The sequence below is a fragment of the Rhinopithecus bieti genome, unplaced genomic scaffold (genome assembly GCF_001698545.2).
Source record: "Rhinopithecus bieti isolate Rb0 unplaced genomic scaffold, ASM169854v2 scaffold_39586, whole genome shotgun sequence".
NCBI lineage: Eukaryota > Metazoa > Chordata > Mammalia > Primates > Cercopithecidae > Rhinopithecus > Rhinopithecus bieti.
The window spans coordinates 558,584-580,358 of NW_016816842.1; the positions used below are offsets into that span (position 1 = coordinate 558,584).

General features: G+C 48.3%; 1 protein-coding gene across 3 annotated transcripts in view; it reads left to right on the forward strand.

Annotated features, from left to right (window-relative positions):
• The window catches only part of SLC12A8 (solute carrier family 12 member 8), a 129,455-nt gene that overhangs the window by 61,544 nt on the left and 46,136 nt on the right, over nucleotides 1-21,775 (forward strand). For all 3 annotated transcript variants that reach the window (XM_017855384.1, XM_017855385.1, XM_017855386.1), the window contains exon 6: nucleotides 9,576-9,689. In XM_017855384.1, the coding sequence (XP_017710873.1) occupies nucleotides 9,576-9,689 (114 nt within the window). The remainder of the gene's footprint in view (nucleotides 1-9,575; nucleotides 9,690-21,775) is intronic.

The following is a 21,775-nucleotide window of genomic DNA, read 5'->3' on the forward strand; positions in this document are numbered from 1 at the left end:
TCAGAAATTCATTCCTTCTTATGGTGGAATAATATTCCATTGTATCGATATACCACATTTTGTTTATCCATTCATCTGTGGATGGATATTTGGGTTGTTTCTATTGTTTGTTAATATTAATGTTTTATATTTTTTGCATGTCCCCTGGGGCTAGGTGCTGGAGATACCCCAGAAAATAAGAGAGCATGGTGCCTGCCCCCACCTAGCTCATAGTCTAGTGGAAAAAACAGGCAAGTAGCCAGCCAGTAACAGCAGAGAAATGGGGACCCATAGGACATATTGGACAAGGGCTTGGCCCCAGCTGCTAACTTTGTGATGTGGGCATCTCCTTTCTCAGGCCTTAGCTTTCCCATCAGTAAAATGGATTTAAGGCTAAAGTGTGCTGTGATGCTAACTTTCAACAGTTCTATGATACTGAATCTTTAGCCATGGGATTCTAAGGAAGGCCCTGCTCTGTTTCTTGGGTAGGACTTGGGGTGGGGGAGAGCTGCCTATGGCTGCAGAACTTGGTAGGGAAGGGGTCTGAGCATGTGAATATTTTCAGCCTGGTGCTTGGCAGGAGGGGGGCTCTGCTTACATATCTGTGTGTTGATACTGGCTGCCCCTTCCCTGCAGGGGCCACTTGACCTCCCACCCCCTCTCAGCTGCCTGCCTAGAGAGGATATCCAAGCAACAGTGGGGCAGGGCAGACTCCTTGACCAGCTTGGAGCTGTGCAGGGGCAGCTGATTTGAGGGGGCCGTGAGTTGAGTTAGGATTATTTTGGGGGTGTTGGGGGTCAGGAGTTGAAGCATGAGAAGTGGGATGCCAGAGGCAGAGACAGCCAGAAGGAATAAGTGGTGGCTGGGAGGAACCCACAGCCAGGGTGGAGACTTCCCGTTAAAACAGCCCCTTATCCTGGCGGGAGGGAGAGTGCATTCCTTTCCCCCAGGAGATAAGGAGGCCAGATTTTCCTTTCTTAGGGCTCCTTTCTAGGGCAGGCTAGTGGGGGCTCTATGGGCTGGGCTAGGGGAGGGGTCTCTCTGGACCCCTCTGCAGGGTCCCAGCGGGACCACCTGGAGCCCCTGGCACTCGTCCAAGACTCCCTGCAGCCTTGGACAAGCATCGCCGCAGCAGTGGCAACACAATGTTTGAATCCCAGTTGCCTCTCTGTGCCTCAGTTTCATTCCCTGAAAAAAAATCCATCTACCTCATAGGGTAGTTGTGAGGTTTCCATGAGTTAATACGGTAAAGCACTTGGAACAAATGGTGCGCAGCGGAAGTGGACAGCACTGTTCTCACCCGAAGATGCCTCTTGTTTCCTGGGGCCCAGGTGAGAACCTAGTGGCTCCTCAAGTCAGATTCTTTTCACATTCTTGGGCATTTGACAGCTCTTTCCGGCTGTAGGCCTCTCTAGGCAAAAATCTCATCTCAGCTTACTAACCTCAAGGCCGTTATGAGAAAAGGTTTATTAAGCATTTCAAATAGAGCCCGTGTTAACAGATGGAACAATTTCTCTTCATGAAGAAAAAGCTTATCTTTCCTTTCACAAATAAGGAATCCTTAGCTCAGAAAGAGCCCCGGGACTGCTGTCCTAGACCACAGGGCATGGCGGGAGCTGCTCTTTTTATGGGACACTTTCAACCGCTTCCCTCCCAGGCCAGGGAGCCTGCCCTGACATCCCCCAACCTGGCCCTTCATCCCCTGGGTTGCCCAGCCCTGGGGGTTCTTCCCGACAGCCAGCCCTCCCACAGGGTGGAGGCCTCCCCATGGCCAGGCAGGGGTTCCATGCTGCTCCTCCCTAGGCGGACTGGGTGGGACTCCCCTGGCCCTCTGGACAGGTCCAGCCACACTTTAGATTTCCCTTCTGGCCACTGCTGGAATGCCCAGCCCTCCCTCTGTGTATTTTCTCTCTGGGTGGGGTCTTGGGCTGAAAACCCTGTGCACATCCTCTCTCCACCCTCTCTTTGGAGAACCAAAGTCAATAGGGCTGAAGCCAGGGAGGAGACTGTGGTCCGAGGAAGGCTCCAGGCTCACGCCCAGAACTCCTGGGGGACCTCTTCGAAACCTCTCATTATTTCCTCTTCCAAATCTCCAGGCAGTGATCAATACAAAGCAATACAGCCCGATTCAGTTTAATTTCAAAACAGTCCGATGCAATACAGCCCGAGTCAGTTCTATTTCAAAACACTTTTATTGAACACCAATAGTTGTACCAGGATTGTTATGACCCAGTTCAATGGGAGAGCCCAACAGATTGGGACTTGATGCTATCTGGACTCCAAACTGTACTCTCAGTTAGGGTTACTGTTCCCCTTTTGACTCTGCATGTCTTTTGAACAATTGGCTCCAGCTTGCCCTTTGGTTTCCTCAGTTGTTAAAATAGGCCAATGAATGAGACCATGAAGGTTTCCTCATCTCTCTGCCTTTCCATATAATCTCTCATTATCGGGCAGTAAGGTTTTATTAACATATGAAACTGTGGTAGGGAGCTTGTTTCAGGGTTCTGGAGCACATCCTGTATCAACAACTACAGAGTCAGGGTAGAGAGGGGGGCATGTTATGGAAGCTGGTTTGGGATTTTACCTCTGTCATTGGAAACCAACTGTGTATTTGGAGAGTGTGTCCTGAGAGGCCTGAGAGTAGGCTTCTGGCTGGGTAGACTTCAGAATTAGAAGGGTTCTGAAAAATTATCTCGTACTCTGCTATTGAGAGTGCGACTGCAGGCAGGAGCATGGCATCACCGGGGAGCTCATTAGGAAGGCTGGGTCTCTGGCCCATGCCGATCTCGCTGACTCAAAATTTGCGTTGCAAAGCTCCAAGGGAAAAGGGCTTGTTTACAGTCCCACAGTGAGTCCTCGCATAACCAGGACCCTAACCCAGCTGTCCTGATTCCTGGTTTTGTCACTGTTCTTGCCTTCCTCCACCCAGAGATCTTCAGGGTCCTTGTGCCTGGAAGGGGGCCCTGTGTTTCACGCCGAGGGAGGATGAGCATGGCGGGGACTTCTCCCAAATCTGTGCTTCTTGAGTTCAGTTTTGACTGGGCTCCTCCCTGATAACCTATAACTGCTTCACCCTTTGTATCTCCCAAAAGAAAAACCCCACCCCCAGCCCAAGCAGACCGGTCCTGCTGTGTTTAATTGCCCATCTCTGCGCCTCTTAGCCCATCTGGGGCTGGGCAGTATCTGAGTGAGTGAGTGTCCGGGCGAGGGTGGGGCTGCTTGGGAAGGAACTGTTGTGGGTGACAAGTGGCAGGATGGGGCCCGTGGACACTCCCTTTCCTCCCCTTTCCGCGGACCCCCTGGGCCAGGCAGTTTCGGATTGGCTGCAGATCCCCGTCTCCATGAGGCTGCGTCTGGCGAGGTGCAGGTGGTGAGACGCGCTGGGCTGTCCAGGGGCTGCGCGCGAGGCCGGGTGCGAGGTCCCGCGTGCGCGCCGCCCCCACTTCCTCTGCCGAGGAGCCTCGCGCAGTCTCCGGGGCCTCCCACTTCCCCCGACGCCCCTCCGGCGTCGTGGTGCGGGTACCTTCCCAGAAGCGGCCTCTCCTTTCCCTTTCCTCGCAGAGCCGCTCTTCCTGCGCCCTCCGAGCCCCACCCTCCTTGCACCGTCCCGAGCCCTTCCTCCGCGCTGGCTATTCTCGGTTGCGCCAGCCTCTCCTATTGTCCGTTCCCAGGAAAGGGCTGTCTGACTGGTCGTCGGTCGCTGGTCCAGAGGTGGGGGACCCAGAAGAGAGCGCCGCCGGAAGCCCCCGCCGCGGCAGGAGCCGCAGCCCGCAGCCCCAGCATCATTTTTAGAAATCTCGCTTTCTAAGTTAGTCAGCAGTGCAACCCGACGCCCACAGGGAGGGGTATGACTTCCCGACTCCCTCTTCTAATTTCGGCAGCCCCCAGCGGCGTCGGTGGCGGCGGTGGGTGGGGAGGGGTGTCGGGGGCACCGCAGGTGCCACCCAGAGCCCCCCAGCAGCCACCTACCCAGACCAAGGGCCCCATGCCCGGCTGCTGGGCACCCCAACAACCCTGCTGGAGCAGCTCTCGGTCCCACTAGTGACCCCGCTGCCTGCCTTTGGCTAAGGGGAGGAGGGTAGGCTCCCACGAGCACCCCTTGGGAGCAGATGGTGGGCCCTGAAGAGCCACAGCCCACTGGCCACATCACAAGAAGCCCGAGTTACCCGAATTCCGGGTGGAAAGATCAAACCTTTCTGCAGACAGAGCTTCAAGGACTTTCCCTCTGCCTGTTACTGCCTGGGTCTTGTCGTCATTTGTTCTCTCTCTTACCCGCCCACCGTTTTGTTTTTGTTCTTCCTGAAAGCATACAGCTCAAACTGAACCAAAGTATTTTTATTCCTTGGATAGAGAAACAGATGTTCAGGTCAAACCCAGATCCATTCTCAGGCAGCAGCTGCAGGCCCCAGGCATCCCACGCCTTTGAGAGTTGGAAGATGTCAGATGACAGGACCCCAGACCACATTCTCAGTTTCACCAGCAGAGGAATCAAAAGCCCAACAGAGAGGCAAAGAGACTCTTCCGAGGTCAAGAAACAAGTGCTGGAAATCCCTGGGGAGGCCAGACGTGGTGTCTCACACCTGTAATCCCAGTGCTTTGGGAGGCCAAAGTGGGAGGATTGCTCGAGGCTGGCAGTTTGAGGTTGCGGTGAGCTACCATAGTGCCACTGCACTCCAACCTGGGTGATAGAGTAAGACCCCGTCTCTTTGAGAAAAAAAAAGGAAAGAAAGAAAAGAAAAGGACACTCCTGGGGAATGACTTTGGGATGGATTACAGAGGGACAGTGTGGTAGATGGAGACCTGAATTCACTCAGATGTGGGGTCCAGGACGGGCTGTGTCCTCCCAGCTGTGTAAACTCCAGCCAGTCGCATACCAGTAAGCACATGGTGTTCCACAGGATAGGACTCCTGCCTGCCCTACACAGATGGGGCGGGGGAGATGCCATGAACTCTGCGGGCATGTTTCCTGGGGCTGAAAGGCACCCTGTGCTGTAGGTATCTCTCTGTAAGGGGGTGCAGCGCCAGGGCCTGGGGACCCACCTCCTAGAGAGAGAGGCCTGGGTTCTGCCACCGGGAGAGGCAGTGGGTGAAATACAGACACATCTGGCTATGTGACCTCCAACAAGATTTTTCACCTTCCGGAGCCTCCGTGTCCTCAGTCGTCGTACAAGTATGACATTGTAAGGTCTTGGTGCTCAGTGGCTGGCACATAGGAAGGGTTCAGTCATTGGTTGCTTGGCATCATTTTCAGAAGTGAGGTTGCACTGTGATGTTCTTGGGGTGACCTGCGCAATCTCTGTGCACACAGTCGTGGCCATTGCTTGGCAAGGATTATGGCATTAAAACCTTATTGGCTGCGTCACTCTCAGGGCTGCTGTCCACTCTGAGGCAGGGCAGGGCGGCAGTCAGGCCTTGGGAAGTTGTGGGTGCCTCCTGGCGGGACAGTCTTAGGTCCAGATGTAGTTGCTAGAGTGGAGGTCTCGAACCTTAAGGTCCATGCCCTCCAGAGAGACTTCAGAAATCTGCCCTCTCCCAAAATGATATGCAAAATGTGGTGTCTGTGGGGACAGGGACCATGGTTTTCATCAGACTCTCAAATGAGGCAACTAAAAGAATTAGGAACCTTTGGTCTGGGCATCAGCAAGTCAGGCATTAAGAGCCACTGTTGGAGGGCATGGCAGATGGCATGGACCTCAGCCCTAATCCTGGGTGTGACCCGCTGACCTCACACCGTGCTTAGCTAGCCAGTACCGGCCAAAGACATCAGTTCCTCCCCTGGGCACCCACTCTGCATAAGCCCAACAGAGAGTCAGCCATGCCTCGGGTCTGGCTGGGCCACCAGGTTCAGGGTGTGGTAAAGAGACCCAGGCCCCAGCAGGCAGGATGGGGACCAGTGAGGAAGACTCTTTGGGGACTGGCTCAGGATTGGGGACCCTGAGGTGGGGTGGTGATAGGTGAGGGGTGCAAGTCATAAGGGCCTGGGAAGATAGGGGCAGAGGAAATGAGGCAGGGTCCACTGTGCCAGCTTTGGGGACTCCTTTTTATCCACTGGAAAGTGGCCCATGTGAGGGATGGGCCACCAGATTCAATGCCCTGCCTCAGTGGGCTTGGTCAAAACAGAAAATTCTCTCTGAATAAGGCCTCAGACTGTGGGTCATGCAGGTACAACTGGGGGTGTTCTCACCCTCTCTCTCTTTTGCTCAGTTTCTTTCTTCCTTTGGTCCTTATTTTATTTTCCCTGTCTTGTTTATGTTTTTCTCATAAGCCACTCAAGTCATTTTGGGAAACAGAGTATAAACAGAAAGGAAGAAAAGCTCTTCATACATAGAAAAGCTTCCTGGAGAAAGTGGGCTTTCAATTGTGGGATGTTTTGTTTGTTTTCCTAAAAGGTATTATTATTTGATGACAAGTAGATTATGTTCATTTAAAAAAATTATTTTGTCACCCAAACTGGAGTGCAGTAGCACAGTCACAGCTGACTGCAGCCTTTACCTTCTGGGCTCAAGTGATTCTCCCACCCCAGCTTCTTGAGTAGCTACTAGCATGCCCAGATGAGTGGTGTGTGTGTGTGTGTGTGTGTGTGTGTGTGTGTGTGTGTGTATTTTGTAGAAGGGGTCTTTCTGTGTTGCCCAGGCTGGTCTAAAACTCCTGGGCTCAAGCATTCCTCCCGCCTCAGCCTCCCAAAGTGCTGGGATTGCAGACATGAGCCACTGCACTCAGCCCATTAACTTAAATGCGGATGTTTTGTAGAAATAAAAAAAAAGTAAAAGAATTGCCTGTAATTGCATTATACAAACAACCACAGTTAGTATTTCAGTGTGTTTTCTTCTAGCTGTTTCTTACATGTATAGATTAATACACCTTTTTTTGTATTTATACTATAAATGGTATCTGAATTAACATATATTACATATAACATGGACAGTTTTCTCTCATACTAAAAACTCATTATAAGCTTTTAAAATGTCTCAGTCTCACATAGTTAGACATTTAGAACCTCCTCTGATGTTTTTTATTTTATGTTTATTTTTAAATTTAAAAAAATTGAGATAGAGTCTTGCTCTATTGCTCAGGCTGGACTGCAGTGGTGCAATCTTGGCTCATTGCAACCTCTGCCTCCCAGGTTCAAGCAATCCTCTTGCCTCAGCCTCCAGAGTAGCTGGGACTACAGGCATGCCCCATTGCACCTGGCTAATTTTTGTAGTTTTAGTAGAGATGGGGGTTTCAACTTTTGGCCAGGTTGGTCTCGAACTCCTGACCTCAAGTGATCTGCCTGCCTCGGCCTCCCAAAGTGCTGGGATTATAGGCGTGAGCCACTGCACCCGGCCCCTCCCCCGATTTTACATTATTGTAAGTAAAGCATTGACACATATTTTTGTCTATAGTGTTCTTTGCAAAGTTAAGACTATTTCCTTGAACAAGATTCAGAACTGAGCTTGGCTCCAGCTCAGAGCAGGCTGGGCCAGCAGCAGTGTGAGTGTGAGTGTACACTTGCGAATGTGGCAGGGCTCCATTTCTCATTAGCCCTGCAAGAGAGGGCAACTGAGGCAGGCCCACAGGCAGCCAAGTGACTCATTATCTCAGCCTGCAGGTCTTGCTGAAGGAACAGGCGAGAAAAGGCTTCCCAGTGACTCATCTGTTGGGCCTGAAATCCCTCTGAACCTTCAGGCTGGCCAGAGCAAAGCCCTTCAGACCCGGTGACCAAATATTCCCGTGTCAGGGCCGCCCTTGGGCCCTTGGAGATGAATGCGCCTGATGAAGTGTTTTATGTCCTGCAAGGCAGGCCTGCCGGGCATGCACAGCCCTCCGCTCAGATGTGCTTTCCGATCTGCACATCAGTCCAGCTTGGCTGAGCTCAGTTCCAAGGCGGGCTGGGCTAGTTTTCTCCTCCTTAAGACTCATCAGTGAGGTCAGCCAGCGGATAAGCTAAAGTTAACTTAGCTATTATTGCTTTTTTGTTAATGAGGGGAGGGCCAGCTATGAAGACGCCAAACCATTCAGAAAAGTTGTATAGCACTTAGGATTGAATATGCCAGAACAAATTCTGTATTCAGGCAAAATAAAGCAATTGACAATGATTTAAGTCCTGACTGAACTCTCAAGGGTCCCTTGTGCTTCCCTGAGCTTTCGTTTTATTATTTTTTTAAAAAATGTTTTTCTTATGAAGTTGTGAATCTTGGAAGCTGTGTGAAGCGCGGGCGACCTCATTGGACTCATCGGAGTGACCGGAGCCTTCTTTTGTGGATGGAGGCTTGGGCTGTAATTAAGCTCCAAGCAGGTGGAGGATGCGGCTTGGGGAAATTCTGTCCCTGAAACCCTAGGGTTGGCTGTGGAGTGAGAGCTGAATACCCATCCTATGGCACCACAGGGGTTGAGGGAAAACGAGTAGGGATTGGCTTCTCTTGGACAACAATTAATAGGAACAAACCAACTCCTTCTCAGAGATGAGATTCAGAAGCAGAGGCTGAATATCCTGGGTGTTCCTGAAACCAAGAACACTTGACTTGTGTCTTAAAATCCCGCAGCTCACTAGCGTGTTCACAGATGCTGTTCAAAGTGACCTCCTTTGACAAAGAAGCAATGTGCCTGCAGGGTTGAAACCACTTGAAAAAACTTTGTTAAAGTCGATGTACAAAAATGTTTAAAATGCTTTGAGGAAATAAGATCTGAGATGTTCCTGCTATCATGTAGTTTGTGAACAAGTCGAATTGAAAGTGTGGAAGCAAGATGTGCCCATAGGCTGAGAGATCTAAGAGAAAGGTTCTTTTCAGCGTGACCCATATTTGCAACCTAGCTACTGTGCACCAGTGCAGTGCTTAGCTCTGGGGGATAGAGACCTGCAGACCTGGATTTCGTGCCTCAAGGAATCTAGTTGGGGAAGGTCTTACTGTGGCCAGACCTAGCGCCAAGAGCAGTGAGGAGGGAGGAATAGATTCTGATTAGGGAGTGCTTATAAAGCCCAAAGGAGCACCATTTGAGCTGAGGTTGAACAGTTGGCCCACTATGATGCTTAGAGATATGGGAGAAGAGTCTGGAAGGCCAGGAGACTGCCTAACGAAGGCATGGGGTTGGGTGTGGTGGCCTTCCTCAGGGTGTGGCTGCTGGGGAGGAGAAAAAGCAAGGGATGAGTAGGGAGTGGTGGCTATTGCTAGGTTGTGGAGGCTTTGATAGGAGTTTGGACTTGATTCTGTAACTATTAGGGATTCGTTGAAGGTTTTTGAGTAGGAAAGTAACTTGCAAATATCAATTGATTTTTTAAATGGAAAACAAACACATAAATACATGCTCATTGAAAGATATTTCAGCTATATTAAAGTCTGTGAAGCAAAAGATGAAAATGCTCCCCTTCCCAGAACTAACCACTGCTTCCTTTCATGTTATTTCATCCACCTGTGTCTATGGGATCGGCACACAAAAGTCAACCCTAGAAGTGGGAAGGAAGATGGTTCTGCAGACCCGCTCTGTCACTCTGTGTAACATACATGCCCCTACTTTTCCAATATTTAAAGTAATATATGAAATAGTACTGTCATCTGGGGAAATGCCTCCTGTGTCTTCTCACTGGGCTCACATTGCTCTCCATTGCATTATTTCAGAACATGGTTTCATTGGATATTCGCCCGAACTGCTACAGAACAACACGCTGCCCGATTACAGCCCCGGGGAATCTTTTTTCACTGTGTTTGGGGTTTTCTTCCCAGCGGCTACAGGTATTGTAATCTGGGTTCCTTTTTACTCTCAAATTTGGGATAGAAGTTCTTGGTTCCAAAATTCAGCATCATCATTGGCCTGCATGTGCTCTTGGTATGTATATCCAACTTTAGATATGGGCTTAGCTTTGACTAAAATTTTGTTATTTTGTTTATTTTTGTATGTATTTTGTAGAGACAGGGTCTCACTATGTTGCCCAGGCTGGTCTTGAACCTCTGGCCTCAAACATAAAAATCTATTATTTTAACAGAGTTTACCGAAGGCCCTCAATATGATTTAATCCTCCTCACTCCTTACACATTGCACCTCTTGTTCATAGAAAGGACACATATCTCATAGGGCTGAACAGGACAGATTCCTCAGCAGGACAAGCTGCTCTTTTCACAGGTGGAATAAGTGCATGCCTGGAATGGAAGGGAATGGAACGGAAGGGAATGCCTTCCCTTCCCTCTACCCATACCAGCACATCTTCTCCCAGAGGGCAGAGAAATACTATTATCTTTTCTTGCTATATCGGGTGTGAGCCAAAACAATATTCCAGGGGTGAGGAATGAATCTCCTCACCCTCCCTTCCCCAAGTTCTGCAGTGACTGTAGAGGAGTCTCCCACAGCCAAGCTACCTGTAGGACCCCTGCCCCATGCTTGGGTCCCTGGCCTGGAAGGCAATAAGCTAACATGTTGACCAGATGCTCCATAAAAAATAACATTTGCTAGTGACTGGGTTTGTCCCAAGGGAACAGACTCTTAATGAAGAGAGAAAAGCATTTCACTCTTGATCAAGAGAGTGTCGATAGCCTGGAGTGTATTTGCCTTGTCTCCTTGTCTCTCTCCCCTTTCCCTCTGCCCTCCTATATGTGGCCATTTCCTCACTTGTTGTCCCCACCCCAAATAGGATAGGGACAGAAAAAGAAGGAGAAGCTACTAGAATGTCTAAGATTGAGAAGATTGTCCATACAAGTGTTAGCAAAGATGTGGAGACACCAGAACCCTCATGCGCTGCTGAAGGGAATGTAAAATGGTGCAATGACTTTGGAAACAAGTTTGACAGTTTCTTAAAAATTACATCCAGCTATTCCATGACTAGTTATCTACTGCAGAGGATCAAAGGCCTGTGTTCATATGAAGATTTGCACATGAACTTTCAAATCAGCTTAAATTTTAATAGCCCCAAACTAGAAATAGCTTGAATGTTCATCAACAGATGAGTGCATAAACAAACTATGGTGTAGCCACACAATAGGAAAACACTCAACAATAAAAATGAATAACTGGCTGGGCATGGTGCCTCATACCTGTAATCCCAGCACTTTGGGAGGCTGCGGAAGGCGGATCACCTGAGGTCAGGAGTTCAAGACCAGCCTGGACAACATGGTGAAACCCCGTCTCTACTAAAAATACAAAAGAAAATTAGCCTGGCATGGTGGTGCATGCCTGTAGTCCCAGCTACTTAGGAGACTGAGGCAGGAGAATTGCTTGAACATGGAAGGCAGAGGTTACAGTGAGCCAAGATCGTGCCACTGCACTCCAGCCTGGGTGACAGAGTGAGACTCTGTCTCTAAAAAAAGAAGGAAAGAACTATCGATACACACAACAATATAGGTGAATCTCAAAATAATTATGCTGAGTAAAAGAAGTCAGGTCAAAAAAAGAGCAAATAAATATGATTGTATACATCTCCATTTATATGCAGTTCTAGAAAATGCAAGCTATAGTGACAGATGCCTGGGAATGGGAGTGAGAGGAGCAGGAAGAAGGGATTACCAAAGTGCAGAAGGAAATTTTGGGGGGATGAAAATTATATTCCTGGTCTGGCATGGCGGCTGATACCTATAATCCCAGCACTTTGGGAGGCCAAGGCAGGAGCGTCTGTCACGCTCAGGACTTTAAGACCAGCCTGGGCAACATAGTGAGACCCTGTGGTCTCTACAAAACATGATTAAAAAGTTAGCTTGGGCCGGGCTCAGTGACTCATGCCTACAATCTCAGAACTTTGGGAGGCCGAGGTAGGTGGATCATCTGAGTTCAGGAGTTTGAGACCAGCCTGGCCAACGTGGTGAAACCCCATCTCTACTAAAAATACAAAAACTACCTGGGTGTGGTTGCATGCACCTGTAGTCCCAGCAACTTGGGAGGCTGAGGCAGGAGAATCACCTGTAGTTCCAGCTACTTGGGGGTGGGTGGTGGGTGGCAGGAGGACTGCTTGATCCTAGTGAGCCTTGATCACGCCATGGTACTCCAGCCTGAGTGACAGAGTGAGACCCTGTATCAAAAAAAAAAAAAAAAAAAAAAAATTGGGGGTGTGTGTGTGTGTGTGTGTGTGTGTGTGTGTGTATGTATTCCTGATTATAGTGATGATTTTACGGGTATATTCATATAGCAAAGCTTTTCAAGTTGTTATACTTTAAACATGTACATCTTATAGTATGTTAGTTATACCTCAATAAAGCTGTTAAAATGAAAAGGACAATAACTTTAATCATCTTTAATTGATTTTCCTCAATCCCATTTCTCCTTATAGCAATAGCCTTTCCCTCTCCTCTTCATAGCCAAACATAACATGTCTCCGCGTCTCCATTCTTTCATCCTCTGCTCAACTCTCCCACTCTCTCCTTTGGGAATTGCAAGCCTGTCTCTCCAATGACATGGCTCTTTTACCAGCGACTTCCTTGTTACTAAATGCAGCACGCATTTTTAGTTTCTCACTTTATTTGACCTCTCAGCAACAATGCACTTCCCTTTGCATTTCTCTTGCCTTCCATGGTGCAGCCTTCTCAGCTCCCTCCTACTCTCTGACTTGCCTTCATAGGTGCATCCCCTCTGCCTGACCATCCAATATTGGGGGTCTTCAGGCTATTCCTAGGCCCTCGCATCTCTTTCTCAACTATTTTCCTTGGAGTCTCATCCATGCTCATTGTTGAATAACCACCTTCAAAACTGATGACTCTAAAATTCACACTTCCAGCCCAGACTTCTCCTCCAATCTTCACATCATGCATTCAGTTGCCCATGTGACATCTTCTCTTGAGTATCTTGGACCGAACAAGTTTGAACCAGACCCATCTCACCTACCCCTCAACTCGTCCTCCTCCTGTACTCCTGATGTCAGTAAATGGCACCTCCACCCAGCCAATTGCTTATGCCAGTGATCAGAGCACCCTGTTTCTTTCCAGTGCCCTCTAAGTCTTGTCAATTTTACCTCCTAAGAGTCGCTAGATTCTCTCTACTTCTCCTTATCTCTACCAGCTGACCACTCTGGTCCCAGCTTCATCTATCACTTGTATCACTGCGTCAGCCTCCTGCCTGACTTTTCTTAAAGCTCGGCCATGGAAATGAGCCTGGAACTAGGGCTTGGAAGTGGCAGGTCGAATCCTGATCCACAAATCCAGATTTGCCAGAAATAGTGCGTTTTCATTTTTATAAAACAAGAAGAGTCAGTCTCTGACTCTAAGCCTTCATTCTGCCAGGATGGCTTAAAATTAACATCAGTAATTCAGCATGCCTCCACCTGCTCCTGCCATGCTCTGCACCAGTTCCAGGGGCTTAGGGTTTTATACAGTACCCACACATGTTTGGGGGGCTCTGCAACTCCTTATCTGTAAACAGAACCAGGCCTTCCCATCGTCCTGTCCATAGGGCCTTTCAGGTTTGTGCTGCCTCTGAGCCACGTTCAGGGACCAGAAATCTGAGATTGGGAACCCTATGCTTAGGGTCTGGGTACTTCCCAAGTACATAGACTGGGGGTCTTACCAGCTCCTCATCAGTACTGCCAGGGAGTGGGGGGGTCCCAGGTCCTCATTTCCCCAGTACCTGTGAACAGCCTCTCTCTCCCCCTGCCCCAAACTCCAGAACCAGTTTTCTGTCAAATATGGGGGACACTCCTGTCCAGGGCCAGCGTTCTGGGTATGTGACCTATGCATTCACACTGTCCCTACCCTGAGAAGGGCCTCGTGCTTGTTTTACGGCTTTGCTGTTTCTAAAATTCTTGGACCGGGCACACTGGCTCACGCCTCGTAATACCAGCATGAAGTAGGCAGATCACTTGAGCCTGGGAGTTCGAGACCAGCCTGGCCAACATGGTAAAACTCCATCTCTGCTAAAAATACAAAAATTAGCTGGGTGTTGTGGGACATGCCTGTAATCCCAGCTACTCAGGAGGCTGAGGCAGGAAAATCGCTTGAACCTGGGAGGCACAGGTTGCAGTGCACCGAAATCGTGCCACTGCACTCCAGCCTGGGCGACAGAGTAAGACTGTCTCAAAAAAAAAAAAAAAAAAAAATCTTAATAATTTTGATTCTGCATTTGTATTTTATGTGGCCCCACAAACTGTGTGATAGTTTTTCTCCTTGTCCCCCCCCTGGTTTTCCCCAGCCATTCTGCTGTTTCTTTTCTGTTTCCCTCCAAAATCTTCTAAGGACCTAGGCTTTTGAGAAACAGAAGCCAAAACAGTGCACAGGCAAATTCTGCTTCCTCTCTGCCTCCTGTCTCCCACAAGGCAAGAGAATATAGGTCAGCTTCCTCTTGAATGGACAGAAAAGGAAAGGGGAAAAACAGAGGGAATTAAAACAAAATTAACATCTGAAGATGTTTCCCAGCCTCTCTTCCTCTCTCCTTCCGCACACAAATTGAAAACCATCTGAGTGTTCCCTGGGGCCTGGCAGTGTCCCCACTGAGTGAAGACCCCTGGGCCGAGATGCCAGGTTAGCATTTACCCTAGAGGCAGGGGCAGAAGGCCTCTTTGCCTGGTCACACTGCGCAGGGAATGTCCCGAGTGTACTCCGGTGCACCATGGGGTTGTCTTGGCAATGTGGCCCTGATGCGCCCCTCCACCCTGCTCCCACGGCTGGCTTTCCTAAGAGAGAGGATGCCTGGTGTGAGTGGGGGTTCAAGCGATTCTTGTGCTTCAGCTTCCTGAGTGGCTGGGATTACAGAAGCATGCCACTATGCCCAGCTAATTTTTGTGTTTTTAGTAGAGATGGAGTTTTGCTACGTTGGCCAGGCTAATCTCGAACTGCTGACCTCAAGTGATCCACCCGCTTCGGCCTCCCACCTCCCAAAGTGCTGGGATTACAGGCATGAGCCACCATGCCTGGCCTATATTCCCTTTTGATAATGATGCTAAAAGCCTCACAGACACTGGACGTTCTGGCTCAGAGATGGAGAAAGCTATAGCTACCTAAGACGATGAGTCAAGATTTGTTTTCTGTGGTTTAACTTATGAGTATTATTTTGTAAGATTTCAAATGTAAAATGATAATAGTGCATAGATTGTAACTACACAGGCCTCTCTGCCCCACCCCTTTTAGGGGACATGCTTTCCTGTCCCTCCCACTCTCCTTTGGCCCAACCAAGGTTAAGAATCATTGATCCGATCCTTTATTTTACCAGATGGGGGAGGAGGGGTGCAGAGGAGCTTGTGAAGGACCCGACAGAGGTTACGCAGCTGATTAGTGGCCAGAGTTGGGCCGCCACCCTGCTGTGGAGAGCTGCCCTCCGTGTCTCTGTCTCTGTTTTTCAGGGCCCCAAATGTAAACACAATAGGCAGGATGAATGGTTTGTATGACTTGCTGTCTCCTGGCAGATGTTCGGTTAAGCTATGAAAAGCGTGGATGATTGGCAGTTTCCATGGTGATAGATTTGCTAAGGGTTAGCTCCAAGTGAGTCATGGCTGGGGCTCCCTCCAACGCCATCCTCTTCTGGAACAAGAGAACCTCCTGGCTGTGGCAAGGGGAGAGTTTTGAAGAACAAACCTTTCTGTCCCCCAGCCCCCCATCCTCCCATCAGAGATATGATAGTTAAGTTACTTCAGACGTTTTATCCCAAGGGCAGGCGACTTCCTGGGAGAGCGGCTGGAGATTTGGTCTGGGGGCTCCTCTGGATTTAGGAAGCTGTCCCCCTGCCCCCTCACTGCACTCTTCTCCATTGTGCTCGTGGCTGCAGGGGTGGAATGGGGGGCTTGGAGTGGACACTGTACTTGCTTTGCTTCTCAACGTGTGTTCCTTCTCCAAGCTTCACTACCAAACTTTCCCTGAGAAACAGACATCCCCTCTCTAGGATTTCACACACACCACGCGGATGCAGCCACTCTGGGGATCCAGGAACACCATTCACAGAGGAACTAGGAAATGGAAATTCACTGAGAAGAACGTCAGTCATGTGGAGTCCTGTAACCCTTGTTCCCAGATTCCAAACTCTTACTGGAAGGGATAAGAGCCTCTTTGGCCACAGCCAACACATGGGCCTGTGGTTGACCGCACCCAGCACGAAAAAATGTGGTAGAAAACCTACAGCCTTTACTGAAACGTCCACAGTCACCTTCCTTTTCAAGAGCCCAGCTATTTCTGTGATGCCCTTTGACCTCCCTGGGCCTGACTCCTCTCTCCTGCTCATGTACACACTCTGGGAAGCTCTGGGAGTTTGCTGGGCCCTCCAATTGGCTGGTTGTCTCCAGGCCCCTCAGCCCGGCTGTTAGTGCTCACCCCTCCTCTGGTCTACTTCCCCCATTCTCCCCTCCCAGGCATCCCCTGGGTCTCCTCACAAGTTATGTGTCTTATGAGTGAGAGGACAGAAACCTGCTTAAACATGGGGATCAGAATGGGGTCCCCATGTTTAAGGACTAGAGAGCCCCAAGTAGGGACAGTCTGAAGATGGGGGCTCACTCCACTCCCTTCATTCTGATGGACTTGTGAGCAGAAACAGGAGACAAGATGGAAGCTTTGGCTGGGCTCAGTGGCTCAAGCCTGTAGTCCCAGCTACTCGGGAGGCTGAGGCAGGAAAATTGCTTGAACCCGGGAGGCAGAAGTTGCAGTGAGCTGAGATTGCATCACTGCACTCCAGCCTGGGCGACAGAGTGAGACCCTGTCTTAAAAAAAAAAAAAGGGCCGGGCGCGATGGCTCAAGCCTGTAATCCCAGCACTTTGGGAGGCCGAGACGGGCGGATCACGAGGTCAGGAGATCGAGACCATCCTGGCTAACCTGGTGAAACCCCGTCTCTACTAAAAAAATACACAAAAACTAGCCGGGCGAGGTGGGTGGGGCAGCCTGTAGTCCCGGCTACTCGGGAGGCGAGGCAGGAGAAAGGAGTTGTAAAACCCGGGAGCGGAGTTTGCAGTGAGCTGAGATCCTGACCACTGCACATCCAGCCTGGGCGACAGAACGAGACTCGTCTGGAAAAAAAAAAAAAAAAAAAAAGCTTAGGCCGGGTGGTGGGTGCCTCACGCCCTGTAAATCCCAGCACTTTGTAGAGGTCAAGGTGGGCCAATCACTAGGTCAGAGATCAAGACCATCCTGGCCAACATGGTGAAACCCTGTCTCTACTAAAAATACAAAAATTAGCCAAGCATGGTGCATGCCTGTAGTCCCAGCTACTCGGGAGGCTGAGGCAGGAGAATCACTTGAACCCGGGAGGTGGAGGTTGCAGTGAGCCGAGATAGCACCACTGCACTCCAGTCTGGTGACAGAGTGAGACTCCATCTCAAAAAAAAAAAGTTTATAATTATTATACATGTCTGTTTTTTGTGATTTTAGTTATGAATTAATTTATAATTGTTTTATCAAAATAATTATACATATCTATACATGTCTATTTTTTGTGATTTTATTTATGGAATTAATTTATAATTGTTTTATCAAAATAATTATACATATCAACAGTTTGTATCAAAACAATTATAAATATCGACAATACTTATTACAGTAACCTATTATGTCAGGCACTAAGCACTTTGTGCATAGTTTTCCATTTAAACTTCTCCACAGCCTGACTGGTTCCATCAGACACAGGGCTGCCATGAAGTAGATGAAGCCTGGGCTTCAAGGTCCCTCACTTGTGTGGGCTCCTTCCAAAGCCCTGTTCCTAATCTTATATTCATAATTTTGTACTTTCAAAAAAATTTCGGGCCCCATGGAACCTAGATCCTCCCACAGGTTCTATTATTTACTCATTTTACAGATGAGGAAACAAAGACATAGAGAGGTTATTTCCCCAACATCTCCCAGCCAGTAAGCGGTAAACCCCGTTGCTTCCCACGTACTGAGAGAGGATGCTGGAAGAGAGAACACACAATGTTGGTGCCGCCCCTCATTCAGAAGCCAATAAATCTTGCCTGGGTCCTGGAGATAGAAAGTTGCATTATTTGACACTGTCTGTCCCAGGAGGATTTCTAAAACATTGAAAGGGAGGGAAACTCACAAGTTTTGCTCCAAGAACAGAGCAAGAGAGGTTTAGAGATTTTTGCAGGAACAGCTAAACAAACAAACCAACAAGCCAGGTATGGGAAAGGAATGGGGTTTGGAAATCAGAAGGAAGGTAAGGAGAGGCAGACCAGTCTTTAGGAATCTGGGGGATTTCTGAGTAAGGAGCAGAGCCCATCTCTCCTGGGTGAGCATTTATTTAGCACCTACAAGGTGCCAGCCACTATGCTAGGTGCTTATGAATATCTGTTCCAACTTCATCACAGCCCTGCAAAGCAAATAGTATAATCCCCATTTACAGGTGAGGAAAGCAGGGCTCGGAGCCACATTGCCTCCAGACAGTAATAGATCCCTTTTGTTTCTTCAGTTAAAAAAAAAAAAAGGCAGCAGATGAGACTTGGGCACGTTTGTGCATGTGTAGTCTACCTTCATAAGAAAAAAAATAAAGTTATGAACTTAGAAAACAGGCAGCAGAGAAACAATTCAGCTATAAATGGGAAGAAAAAGTTGAAGAGTTTCTCAGGACACAGATTTGGATTGAAAAGTCCCCAGGAGGAAGCTTGGAAGTTCCTTGAGAAAGAGTAAGTAGTCCTTTGTGAACTAACAGGAACCTGAAAAGCCTAGAAAAACTGTTGGGCTTTTCTTTTCCTACGAATCTTCATTTTCAGGAACAGAAAAGAGAATTGGAGTGGGAAGTGGGCTTGTGGTAATTGGTGATAAGTAAGGACTTTGGTCTATGTGTGCCATTGGGTGATTCAGGGGGCAGGGAAGAAAAGAGATGAGCTGCCTGCTTGCAAATGTTGGTAAGTGGTCATTGACATTTACACTGGTTATTTTACCCAAGGATGTATATTTGAGAGCTGTAAGGGGTTGATTCATCTTCTGGCCATCTATGTTTTCTGTGAGACCAGACACTGGAACTAGGCGCTGACCCCAAGCCCCCTGTTCACCATCCATCGAAACTGTAGGCGTAATGTCAATGTCTAGGTGGCTACGGATGCCAGTCGAGGTGTAGCCTCATAAACCTAAGCTGGTCAAGTGATGGCTGACACCATCAGACTTGCATATTACAGCTGAGATCATAAAGATGTGCCTGAAGGCCCCAGGACTGGGGTGGAAGACCAAGCCAGAAGGCTCTCCCCGTATTAAGGAAGCCGTTTACATAAGTCACATGGTAACAGTGTGCAGACCAGACAGATCATCGTTGTGATGCAAGGAGAAAAAACATTTTTGGGTAAAGCAATTAACTACTTCCTGGAACTGGCGTTGAAAACCCAGAAATGCCATCAATCCAGCACCGTCTAGAGATGAGGAACTGGTGATGCAAGCGCCTGTGGGGAAATCAATGCGCCGCGCCGATTGTAACTGATAAGCTCAGCCTTGTGGTGGGGATGTAACCCCACATTAATCATGCAATTACTGTTTCAGAAGGGGAAATCTACAAAGAGCAGGGGTGTTAGGAAGAAATGGAGAGGCTGTGTGATGTAGTGGAAAGAACACTGACTTGGAATCAGGAAACTTGAGGATTAGTGCTGGTTCTGTTAGCAATTAGCTTGGAACACTTGAATCAAATGGCTTCCCTTCTTTGGGCCTCCGTTGCTTCATCTGTGAAATAAAAGGTTGGAGAAGATGATCGCTAGGGTACCATCTAGCCTTAAGAATCATGATTCTAAATAGCGGTTTTATTTTTTATTTTTATTGTTTTTGAGACGGAGTCTTGCTCTGTCGCCCAGGCTGGAGTGCAGTGGCGTGATCTCGGCTCACTGCAACCTACCCAGGTTCAAGTGATTCTCCTGCATTAGCCTCCCAAGTAGCTGGGACTACAGGTGCATGCCACCATGCCTGGCTAAGTTTTTGTATTTTTAGTAGATACGGGATTTCACAATGTTGGTCACGCTGGTCTCGAACTCCTGACATCAGGTGATCCATCCACCTTAGCCTCCCAAAGTGCTGGGATTACAGGCATGAGCCACTACATCCAGCCCTAAATAGCCAAATTTAAACAATTTTTGGAAGCCCACCAAGAAAAGTGTCAAGAACAAATAGTAATTATAAAATGGGCACTGAGTGTTTCCCAAACTGTGCTCTGGGGAACTTTAATAATGAACACAGTGTTTCATTTCTTTGAAAAAAAAAAAGGGTTCAATGCCAAATAAGTTTTATGAAACACTGTGTGCTGTTCTTAGCGATGGACAGTGAATATTAGCATATTATAAGCACTACAATAGCCCAGCACTGAGAACCTCTCTAATTAAGGTTTTCCCAACCTTATTTTCCATTGTGGAACTTTTTAAAAAATGTAGTATTTGTAAAACACCTGGGCACTAATGCTCTGGGAAATCGTATTTGTTCTATTATGCCAACCCTAAATGTAACTCTAACCTTAACGATAGTGTTTTAAAATTGCACTGGATGCAAAAGGAAAGCAAACTAGAGAATTTCTGTAACACTTAACAAAGATGGGAAAAAAAATACTAAGTCAAAATACTTTTTCTAGCTCTAACTAGCGAATGAGACATTTATAATTCACCGAAGCTAGACAGCATTGCCCAAGAATCGTGTGGTAACACAGAGGTAGAATTTTGGAAATGACAGTCAAAGTGTGTGAGCCCCTATAACAAATGTGCAGGCCGGGCGCGGTGGCTCACGCCTGTAATCCCAGCACTTTGGAGGCCGAGGCAGGCGGATCACCTGAGGTCAGGAGTTTGAGACCAGCCTGGCCAACATGGTGAACCCATCTCTACTAAAAATACAAAAATTAGCCAGACATGGTGGCAGGTGCCTGTAATCCTAACTACTTGGGAGGCTGAGGCAGGAGAATCACTTGAACCCAGGAGGCGGAGATTGCAGTGAGCCAAGATCGCACCATTGCACTCCAGCTTGGGTGACAGAGGGAGACTCCATCTCAAAAAAATAAATCCAAACAAACAAAAAAATCCAAATGTATACTTTGCCATGGGAACCGCCCACATTGCCCCAGCAGGAATCACCCATGAGACTTCTTGTCTGCAGTCCGAGTTGCCTGCATCTCCTTGTCTGTGACTCTTTGTGTCTGTGATATGATCTCCTTTCTGGCTTCTCTGTTTTCTCTCAAAAGCCAGCTTTCTGGCCACGTCTGGGCCTGGCTCATTCCCGTGTTACAGTCAGTCCTTTCTCCTCCCACTGACCAGCATCCTAATGTACTGCACATCAGGAAGCCTACACAGAACCTGGGGAAGGAAGAAAGGGGGTTTGTTACGAAGACAGTATGTGTTTGGAAGCAGGAAGCAATTAGGATCAATCAGTCACTTTCCTCCACAGAAGCATATATCGCTGTGGTGTTCTCAGGGGTCTTCATGGGTTAACTTCTGTATAAATGATCTGAAGAAAGGTGTACAAAATGACCTGACAAAATGTAGGAGGTACAACAATGGCGAGGAATAAGGAGCACTATGTCATGATATGGTTAGGCTCTGTGTCCCCACCCAAATCTCACCTTGAATTGTAACAATTCCCACGTGTCATGGGAGGGACCTGGTGCGAGGGAATTGAATCATGAGGGTGAGTCTTTCCCATGCTGTTCCCATGGCAGTAAATAAGTCTCACGAGATCTGATGGTTTTATAAATGGGAGTTCCCCTACACAAGCTCTCTCTTGCCTGCCGCCATTCAAGATGTGACTTTGCTCCTCCTTCACCTTCTGCCATGATTGTGATGCCTCCTCAGCCATATGGAACTGTGAGTCAATTAAAGCTCTTTCCTTTATAAATTACCCAGTCTCAGGTATGTCTTTATTAGCAGGGAGAGAACAGAGGAATACAGCAGGTCCTGGATATTCCTTTTTTTAATTTTAATCCAAATAAGACCTGTACATGATACAAAATAAAACAGCACAGGGGCTTGAAATACAAAGCAAT